Below are 10,839 nucleotides of genomic sequence, written 5' to 3'. Positions count from 1 at the left end.
CCAATGTGGTCACAAGACAGCCCTGGTCAAACTCAATGGGCTGCAAAACAAAACAAGTAGTGTCTTTTAATCCTGCAGTTCTCTCTCTCTCTCTCTCTCTCTCTCTCTCTCTCTCTCCCTCTCTTTCTCTCAGCATCCATGTGTATGTGTGTGGAGGCCAGAGATCAATGTCAAGTGTCTCCCTTTACTATCTCCACCTTAGTTCTTTAAAAAAAATATTTTATTTATTATTTTTATTTTATGTGTATAAGTGTATTGTCTGCATGTATGTAAGTGTACCCATGTTGTGCAGTATCCCAGGAGGTCAGAAGACAGCATCCTGGAACTGGAGTTATGGACGGTTGTTAGCCGCCTTGTGGGTGTTGGGAACAAAACCTGGGTCCTCTGTAAGAACAACCAGTGCTCTTAACTGCTGAGCCATCTCTCCAGCCCTAACACTTCAGCTTTTGAGACAGGGTCTGTTACTGAACCTTACAGATCAGCAAGCCTGAGGGATCCTGCCTCTGTCTTCTCTCAACCCTGGGATTACAGGCACATGTTGTCACACCTGGCTTTTTATGTTGGTATTGGTGATCCAAAATCACAATGACACATACACACCATGGTACATGTGCGCATGAGTTCATACACATGTACCATGGTGTGCATGTGGAGATCAGAGGATAATTTGGTGAGTTGGCTCTCTCCTTCCATCACACGAAGGTCCTGGAGATTGACCTTAGGTGGTCAGGCTTGGCAGTAAGTGCCCTTTCTCATCTCACTGACCTACCGACCAGAAATTTTAAGATAATCTAATAGAAAATCTTCTTGACTGTACTTGTGTACCTTTTTTGAGGATGGGATTTTGTGTATTGCTATTGAATAGGGTACCATTATTTAACCAATTGTTGTTCTAAGTTACTCCAAACTGAACAGACACAGTTCTATATCTGGTGGGATATGATTGCATCTAAATAGTCTCAAATTCCTGGGCTATAATTATATCATCAATTTAGAAATACCATTTGAAATCAGAGAGATGTCAAAGAAGTTCAGTAGTGCTGACTTCTGTCATCGCTCCTACATGCATCCTTAATTCTCCTTAAACTGAGCGCAACTATGGAGAGCGATGATCTTTGCTGTCCCCCACTGCCTTTGGTTTCTGGTTCTTGGTGATGGCAGGTCAGACTGTTTGTGAAATTATTCATCATTTCTGTAGCATGGTATGGGACTGGGAATGCAGTTCAGATCAGCAGATTTGGGTTCTAATTAAATGAGCATGAACAATCATTTCTCCATTCTGAGGCTCAGGTTCCCCACTGGTAAAATGAGGAAAGCATGGATGAGGTTGTCATTAAGACCCTGACGTCCTTCTTGTTCCAAGGTTTCCTTTTCCCTTGACCATCTTGACATTTGGGATCTACGTGGGAAGGTGGGAAGGAAGAATCAGATGCAAAATGAAAAGTGATCTGGGTTTTGATTTGCAGCTGTAGCTGAGCTGCTTGAGATGTCGGGGGCCTCTCTCTCTGAGTTCTACTTTGTCTTCTGTTGTGTGGAGAGTGAGGAGCCCCCTCCTTCCCCTGGCCAATGTATGTCTCTCGAGGAACATGATTGGACATCAAATAAGGCTCATCTTAACAAATCAGAAGTGGTGTTTTACACATGGGCAGTTCATGTGGCTTATGCCTCTTGGGTGATTGTTCTTAAATCACAGCCTGTTATGAATCATCAAGTTCAAACAAGCTCAGCATCTCTACACTGTTTCAAGCACAATTATTTTCTAGCTCCAATTATTGCATAAAATTCTGATTGTTAAAGCCAAAGTTGACATGCTTTATAATCGAGTGCATAAATGGAGTATGGTGGGAGTTCTCTACGTAATGAGCATCTTGACTCTGCATATTCGAAAATTCAGTTTACTACAAGTTCAGTGTGGTCATGACTCCAAGAACAGATGTGCTATACAGGAGGCACATCTGTGTGACCTTAGGAGGGTCCTGAGAGCTCTTCGGTTCACTCAGCATCCTCTCCATGGTCTTGATCTTACATGGCTTCTTGGATGCACTTGGCAGTTCTCACATTACTTCCTGTGTGTGTGTGTGTGTGTGTGTGTGTGTGTGTGTGTGTGCATACATGTGGAAGCCAGAAGCTATGTTGGGTATTGTAAAGCCAAACTCTCTCCTGGGAGGCCCGTGAGTCCTCTTGGCTAAAACTGACATAATACATTCTATTCGGGTTTTTGTGTAAAGTTTATGATGTCCAGAAGAGGGTTACTTACAAGAGCATGCAGCTGTGGGCTTTTTCCCTATGTCTTGTCTGGGCTTTTCAGATTCACCGCGCCAGCACCCCGCCAAGATGGTGACTTCCCGCTGCCTCCCCTGCTTCCTCGGTGTCTGTCCTTAGGCCCTCCCCTCTTGCAATTGAAGCTGACCGATTGGGTGGGAGGGGGTCTCCCCCTCTGTCTATGGAGTCTCTTAGGGCTCAGTGCTAGTTCTTTTGGAGGACATGCCTATCTAACATGTGTCTTCCTCAGTTGCCCTCCACTTCACTTTTTGAGACAGGTTCTTTCATTGAACTTGGAGCTCACTGATTGGCTATACTAGCTGGCCAGCAAGCTCCTGGAATCTATTTCTCTCTGCCTCCCCAGCTTTGGCATGTACAGGTACATGCCACTGTGCCTCATTGTTTGGATGGATGCTGGGGATCTGAACTCAGGTCCTCAGGTGTGTGAGGCACGCACTTTGCTGACAGCCATCTCCCCAGCACACACGGTTTCCTCCCTGTTACTCTGTAATGCTCTAAACTCACTCCCTTAATTATGGTTCACGATTTTTCCATTTCTCTGGGATTACCAGAGCTTGACCCTCAGCTCCTGTTACTCTTCTGTCTGTATTCTTTCCCTCTGCCCATTTCTATAGCTCTCACACCTGTACTACAGTTTTATCTACAACAATCACCTCTTTCATAAACTCTCTGCTGTGACTCCTTTACCTCCTTTTTACTGCTTGTCTGGACTGTTATAAGAATCCCCTCGCTGGTCTCTTCTCTGTCTCTAGCCTTTCCTTTCTATTTTAAAACTGGTAAATGTTTGATGAAACAGTTCCTCAGAAACTTTTGTCTTACCACATTCTGGTTCCAAGACTTACATGGGTGCTGTTGCCACCAGAGAAGTCCAAGCACCTTAACTCTGCCACTGAGAAGTACTCTCATATGACCATGGCCTCTCTAGACTGCTTTATTTTCTATCACTTCCCTTCATAGCTACCTAGACTTACTTGAGTGCCTCTACCATTTTGGGCTTTCCTGCTCTGTTACTTTGTATACAGAAGATCCCACTTGAGGTTCTCTCTCTCTCTCTCTCTCTCTCTCTCTCTCTCTCTCTCTTCTTTTGGACAGGGCTTTTTTGTAGCCCCAGCTGGCTTGGAACTCACTATGCAGACCAGGCTGGACTTGTTTCTGCCTCCCAAGTGTTGGGATTAAAGGCGTGTGCCACCACATCCAGTGTGCCCTGTTTATTTCTTAGATGTCTCCCTATCCCAGCAAAGATCCATGTCTGTGAGCTTCCAGTCCTGGTGATGCTTGCTTATCCCAGTATGTAAACCACTCATGTGTCACTTACCATTTCCTGCCTCAGATTATTTCTTATTTATCACTTCATTTGTTTGATCCACATTCACTCAATAGTGGCCATCTTTAAAAAAAAACTTTAAAATATTTATTATTTTGATTTTATATGTATGTGTAAGTGCACCCACATCATGCAATGCCCATGGAGGTCAGTAGAGGGTGTCCCTGGAACTGGAGTTATGAATAGTTGTTGGCTGTTGCCTGGGTGCTGGGAACTGAACCCGGGTCTTCTGCAAGAGCAGCTGGTGCTCTTAAGTGCTGAGCTATCCCTCTAGCTCCCAATAGTGTTCCTCTTACAGTAACCGGAAGCAAAGATGAATTTGTTCCTGTCTTTGCTTTCAGAGTATCAAATGAGAGAAATAAAGACAATGTCATGCTCAAGGTAAAATGAGAGTTCAGAGAGAAGGAAAGTCCTACCCGAGAAAGTTAGGCAAGTGGGCCACTTATACATTAGTGTGGAATGACGGAAAGAATAAAAACTTGTGCTGGACTCCTACCCATATAACAACATCTTCTACCCTCTAGACCTTGGTTTTACACCAGTGAAATGGGAATGGTATTATTTACCATGAAGAGTGTGTTTTCACATTTGTGAAAAGTGCCAACGTTACCTGGGGCCCGTGCAGGTTTTCAACAAGAATACATTCTCTCTGACCATGGCATTCACCCATCTTCTACTCTGCACAGTGTCTGGTATATTGCCGTGAACAAACCACTGTCCTGGTGACTACACATTCTTTGGTTGATGGATAGATCAAGAAAGAAGATTGTTTTGACACCTATTCCTCCTTTTGAGAACTGTGAATTTGACATTTTGAAATTGGACGTAGCAAATGCTGCCCAGACAAGAGTTCTGCTTTTCTATTTCATCAACCAGAGACAGAGGCTCACCAAGGTGTCAGGGTGTCCCTTGACCTGCCACACCCCACTAAAGAAGGCCAGACCTTTCATGAGTCCTGCTCTTTGAAGTCACACCACGAAGCTCTTACCTCATGATGTACAGATGGCACAGGAGACCTGACTGAGGGAGAAGCCCAAGTAAAGTCTTTTATGAGGTGAGGGACTCTTCTGAGGAAACACATAACAAACAGAAGGGAATGGCTTTAACAATCACCAAATGAGCAAAGCCAAAAGAAAAAAAAGGGGGGGCCTGCCTTACATGCCCACACCCTCTTTGGAATAGGTATAAATGCTCATGTGGAGACCTACAACTTAGAAGCTTGGAGAGCTTGCACTGTGTCTCCAACCAGGCACCTCACACCCTTCAGCACCATGCCATACACCTGCTCTCTGCCCACCCTGAGCTGCCGCACCAGCTGCTCCTCCCGGCCCTGCGTGCCCCCCAGCTGCCATGGCTGCACCCTGCCCGGAGCCTGCAACATCCCCGCCAACGTGGGCAACTGTAACTGGTTCTGCGAGGGCTCCTTCAATGGCAACGAGAAGGAGACCATGCAGTTCCTGAACGACCGTCTGGCCAGCTACCTGGAGAAGGTGCGGCAGCTGGAGAGGGAGAATGCAGAGCTGGAACAGCGCATCCTGGAGCGGAGTCAGCAGCAGGATCCCTTGGTGTGTCCCGCCTACCAGGCCTACTTCCGGACCATTGAGGAGCTGCAGCAGAAGGTGAGGGGATGGGCACTGCAGCGCCCCCCGTAGGAAGCTATGAGGGGAGCGTCTGAGATACAATTCATATATGAGCTCCTGGTTGATGTCTTTATTTCATTTTATTTCTTGAGGACCCATTTACTTTCAGACTTGAAACTGTTAGTTTTGAAAAGTTAGTCTCGGGGAGGTAATGGGACTTTCTTAAATAAACTGTTTATTAAGGGCTGCTTCTGGGTGCTTCTGAACTCAGAAAGTATTACCCTGACATGAAAGAAAAGAACTGAGCCCACAAAGGAAGCCAGGAGGAAGAAAGGCACATTTTTCTCTCTCCCTTAACTGGGTGTCTAGGTCCTCTGAGGCCTGGTTGCTCTCCTGTTCTGTTCACCTGGTTACCCCAAGCCCGTTGTGTTGACCTGGAAGCCTCTGGGCTTCCTGTGGTGCACAGTATCCAGTGGGGAAATGGGAGTATTTGGCTAAACCCAGAAAGTTTGGAAACTCAATAGAAATGGTACCAAGCCACCCAGGATGGCTAGGAGAATGGAGCTGCTTCCCTGACCCAGGCCTCTGCACCTGCTGTTTACAAATGTACTTTACCTATTTGATTTGAGTTTCCTGAGGATGGAGTATGTTGTAGCTCTTAGAACCAGGCCAACCTGATAGTCACTTTTAATAAATGAATGATTGCCTTCTGCTTCTCATTACTGCTTATTAAGAAAGGGAAAAAGTCAGATCACGTATGCATACTTCCTTTGCATATTCAGGTGTTCTCTTTTTGAATTTATTCCTCAGATATTCTTTGAGTACCTGTTGTACATGGATGACATTGAATAGACGTACATAAGACACACTGAGATTTCATAGCCTGATGCTTCCATAGAAATATGTTAGTAGGGATTGCTGCTGGGGAAAAGAACCGAGCCTTGCTCACTGTACAATGTTTTGGGATTTCTAGATCTTGTGTCACAAATCTGAGAACGCTAGGTTGGTGGTCCAGATTGACAATGCCAAGCTGGCCTCTGATGACTTCAGGACCAAGTGAGTGGGGGACCAGTGGGGCATTATTTCCTCTTGTCTTTCCCTCCCTTCTCTCCTTCCTCTTGGCCTACTGCTCACTGATAAACACCAGGATTTTCCCTACATAGTTCTTCAAGGAGCCTGTTAGCTCTCAGAGATCCTTCCTCCAGGCTTCACACTCTTTCCCCTTCCCCTCCTCTCCTCTGCAGAGAACTGTGTGTCTGTGTGGACAGCATGGCCGTCTGATGTCCTACTACGCACAGAATTCAATGATGAGAATGTGGGGGGTGTATTCATCCTGCAAGCTTTGCAGCTCTCATCTTGCTAAATGCATTGGCTCTTTGTGAAAATAATAACTAGTGAATTTTCCGTCAGGATCTACTGCTGGGTCTTTTAGATTTAAATGGAAGGAGATGGTTATAAAAAGTAGCAACCCTAATTTTAGTCATTTAACAAACCAAACCAAACCAGACCAGACCAGACCAGACCAGACCAAACCAAACCAAACCAAACCAAACCAAACCAAACCAAACCAAACCAAACCAAACGAGTCAATGCCAGGTGTGTTCCTGCCCAGTCTGCCCCTGATTCTCCTGTGATACAGGTATGAGACAGAGCTGTCCCTGAGGCAGCTGGTGGAGTCGGACATCAATGGCCTGCGCAGGATCCTGGATGAGCTGACTCTGTGCAAGTCTGACCTGGAGGCTCAGGTGGAGTCCCTGAAGGAGGAGCTGTTGTACCTCAAGCAGAACCATGAGCAGGTGAAGTTCCCCAAAGCTAAGCATGACTGGACTTGCCAGGGCGTGTTTCTAACCTCCATAGGCTGAGGGAGAGGCTGTGGGTTGAGGCTCAATTAGCCCAGGAAGCTGTTCTTCAAACAAAAAGGAATTTGTAGAGAATGAGTAATGTAAAAAATCGTGATAGGAGATTAGGATTTGCTGCCAGAGGCAGAAACAGGAATAGAGGAAGTTGGTTGGCGCAGTAATGAGGGAAGGTCAGAAACACGGCAGCTGCTGCAGATCCTTCACTCCCAGGTTAGAACATATTGCCTCTACTGTGGATCTCAATCATACAGGTTTCTAAGTAGAGAGGGCAGATGGGCTTAGGGCCTCTTAGCATGAGGGCCGAGCTGGACTCAAAACAACTCATTCCCATCCAAAACTCTAGTATTCAATGTTGCTTGGAAGAAACGTGGACAAAAGTGTTCCCTGGTTGCTGTGCGCCATCAGCACAGAGGCGGCAGGTGTTTGAAAGCCTTAGATTCCAGAACGGTGCATTTGTGGCAGTTAACATTAACCAAGAGCTTATTATGCACCTCAGAAATTATGCTAAGCTCTTCAGAGCCCCAGAGGCAGTTTTTGTTTTAAGATAAGCAGTTTGAGGATTCCAGAAGCTTCTAGAAGTTATATAGTGAGTGGTAAAGCAGAGACACATTTGAAGTCTGTTAGATGCCCACCTAAACCTGGTAACAAGCTCTGCTGGCTCTATGAAGGGATTGATAGTGAATGAACAGGTATTTACTTCCTTCAGCAAAGTCTACACATCACAAGTCAAGGCTCTTTGACCCTGGAATGGCAGATTTTGAAGCAAGTATTCTTTATTTTTTTTGTAGTTAGACTTTGTCTTTTTATTATTCAAGCTTAGGAATCAAACTTAAAGATGCCATGAGATATTCTGGTAAAAACCTTGAATTGGGCTTTTAGGGATCAGAATTAAAATTGCTGTTAACTATGTCTCAGCTCTGAGGTCAAATTATTCCACCTCTCCAATGAGAAGTGACATGTTGAGTCTGAGGGCCAGAAGGAGGTCACAGACTTGAAGGGGCTTTGGGAAATGAATCAGTCACTGGCCAAAGGGGAAAGGTTGGTGGGCAAGAAGGGGGTGGAAATGTGTTCAACAAGAAGCATAAGGAGTTGAACTGCATTCTCTCAGGGAAGGCATCAAGATTCTTTGTGATATTTCTGAATTTTCCTCTTCCCCCATCAGGAAGTCAACACCCTGCGCTGCCAGCTTGGAGACCGTCTCAACGTGGAGGTGGACGCCGCTCCCACCGTGGACCTGAACCGTGTGCTCAATGAGACCAGGTGTCAGTATGAGGCCCTGGTGGAAACCAACCGCCGGGAAGTGGAGGAATGGTTCACCACACAGGTGGGCAACTCAGCACATGGTCACTCGGGATCTGAGTCTCCAGGACCCCAAGGCAGAGTCTGACTCTGTCTCCTCTCTTTGCCTACTGCAGACAGAGGAGCTGAACAAGCAGGTGGTGTCCAGTTCAGAGCAGCTGCAGTCCTACCAGGCAGAGATCATCGAGCTGAGACGCACAGTCAACGCCCTGGAGATCGAGCTGCAGGCCCAGCACAACCTGGTGTGTGGTGTTCAGACCACTGCTCACAGTGTGGCATTGGGGAGGCAGCATTGGGGAGGCCGCGTCACTGTGGTGCTCTTGGGGCCACTCCCTCTCTTTAGCTCTTGAAGCCTGTGACTTTGGAAGCCCATGGCGGAACCGTCAGAGGGAGTATCTCTCTGACATCCTTTGTCTTCCCCATCACAGAGAAACTCTCTGGAAAACACACTGACAGAGAGCGAGGCCCGCTACAGCTCCCAGCTGTCCCAGGTGCAGTGCCTGATCACCAACGTGGAGTCCCAGCTGGGTGAGATCCGGGCTGATCTGGAGCGTCAGAACCAGGAGTACCAGGTGCTGCTGGACATCCGGTCACGGCTGGAGTGTGAGATCAACACATACAGGGGCCTGCTGGAGAGCGAGGACTGCAAGTGAGTATGGGGGTGGATGACTTTTTTCTTGGGCATATGAGGATGCTTTGGGGGTGAGTAGTTTTCTTGACAAAGATGAAACTAGCACTTCAAGTCTTTGCTTAGGGACAGTTGAAGGAAAGATGTTGGTCTGATACTAAATGTTTTCAGCATCTTCCTATGTCTTTAGCTCATTTTACTCTAACTTGCTCCAATGATCTCCTGTCTCCAGGCTGCCTTGCAATCCCTGTGCCACAACCAATGCATGTGATAAGCCCATTGGGCCCTGTGTGTCCAACCCCTGTGTCACAAGATCTCGCTGCGGGCCTTGCAACACTTTTGTGCGCTAGAGACACCACTGCCAGAAGGGGGACAAGGACACCAGCAACATCTCAACTCCACCTCATCCCAAGATCTCACTGACTGACTGCACTGGACAAAGGCAGCACCAGCTTCCTGGGCTTCGCTACAGCCTTCCACTCCATTCCATGACTTGATTCTTGAGTACAGGAGATGCAAAGTCCTTCTCTGAGCCACACAGAGGGACCTACAGTGGGATTAAGTACTATCTATTATCACAATACCCCGTTTGCATGCCACGTTATGCCTTCATAAATCTTATGTGAATGTGACTTGAAAATAGTTTTATTAAGTATGGTGGAGCCAGTTGGCATGCTTGTGAACCTAGTGGAAGTAATCTTTCGTGTTACACCTTTTGCCTTTGTAGATACAATGCAAACCCTTTGTCCTCCTAATAAAACTATTATCTGGCATAAGAACTGCAATTTTCTGCTTCATTCATCAACTCCACAATTGGCTCTCTTGTATCAATAAAAATTAACCAGTGTTTTCCCATTAGATAAAAGGACCAAATCTATGGTCCCCAATATATTGCTGTGGTTTCCTTCAATGGAAAAAGTTTCCACCAGATGCCACCTGCTGACCTGGCTCAGCGCTAAGAGAACAAAGGAAGGAGGTGGAAGTGGCTACAGGCCCGGGTAGTGGTAGTGCTCGTGGCCAAGGCTGCATTCACTAGGAAGAGGCTGCTCATGCTGAGACCTGAAAATGGAGGAGGAACAACCAGGGAATGAGCATTACAGAGGCAGCAGTAAGTCAAGAGTGGGAGCAAAGTGGCACCTTGGAGAGTGAGGGGGCCAGTGTGTCTGCAGCAATGAGGGAGGGGCAGTGGCCAGAGTTGGCAGCGGCTGTGGAGTTGGTGGCAGGACTCATTGGTTCTGGGGAGGGACTGATTTTATTTCTTGTGTGTGTATGCGTGTGTGATGTATGTGTGTTTATGTGTTCACATGTGTGTGTGCACGCATGCATATGTGCATATGAATGTGGAAGCCAGAGGTTGACACTGAATGTATCCTCTGTCACTGTCTACCTTAGTTCTGAGACAGGGTCTCTCTTTGAATCTGGTGCTCACCAATTGGCTAGACTAGCTGGCCAGTAAGTCCCAAAGACCCTCCTGTTTTGACACCCCCACTCAGTGCTGGGGTTACAGGCATACACCATTGCATCTGGCTTTCTAAGTGGGTGCTGGGGAATCTAACTTGTGCCTGTGCAGCAAGCACTTTATTGACTGAGCTATCTCCCCAGCTCCATAGTTTGATTTCAAGTAAGAGAGAAACCTTAGGAAAGTTAAAAGGGGGGATTGAGTGGCACCTTCATTAAAAGGAGTGTTTTGATGGCTGAGTGGAAAACAGGTTCACAGATCACTCAGACTGAAAACTTTGGGGGTAGTGATGACAGCTCTAAGTCAAGTTGCTTTGTTTTGTTTTAAAGAAGAATCACTGACATTAAACATCTGCTTACATTCCCATCAGCAACAGGAGAGTCAGACAAGAGGTGCCAGAAATCACA

General features: G+C 46.6%; 1 protein-coding gene across 2 annotated transcripts; it reads left to right on the top strand.

Moving 5' to 3' along the window:
• The first annotated feature begins 3,977 nt into the window (after window positions 1-3,977).
• On the top strand, window positions 3,978-9,349 carry LOC103735850 (keratin, type I cuticular Ha3-I). Of its 2 annotated transcripts, XM_008835229.1 has the most exons (8): window positions 3,978-3,988; window positions 4,875-5,226; window positions 6,161-6,243; window positions 6,827-6,983; window positions 8,209-8,370; window positions 8,462-8,587; window positions 8,774-8,994; window positions 9,206-9,323. In XM_008835229.1, the coding sequence occupies exons 2-8, from the start codon at window positions 4,879-4,881 to the stop codon at window positions 9,321-9,323; spliced, it is 1,215 nt and encodes a 404-aa protein (XP_008833451.1). In that variant the 5' UTR covers window positions 3,978-3,988; window positions 4,875-4,878. The 2 variants fall into 2 exon arrangements, with proteins under 2 accessions (XP_008833451.1, XP_008833450.1); XM_008835228.1 differs by lacking the exon at window positions 3,978-3,988 and having other exon boundaries at window positions 4,511-5,226; window positions 9,206-9,349.
• Window positions 9,350-10,839: the final 1,490 nt, after the last annotated feature.

This window comes from Nannospalax galili, unplaced genomic scaffold, assembly GCF_000622305.1.
Source record: "Nannospalax galili isolate Female #2095 unplaced genomic scaffold, S.galili_v1.0 scaffold137, whole genome shotgun sequence".
NCBI classification, from domain to species: domain Eukaryota; kingdom Metazoa; phylum Chordata; class Mammalia; order Rodentia; family Spalacidae; genus Nannospalax; species Nannospalax galili.
The sequence above is the reverse complement of the archived record's forward strand: the minus strand, read 5'-3'. Positions and strand labels throughout refer to the sequence as shown.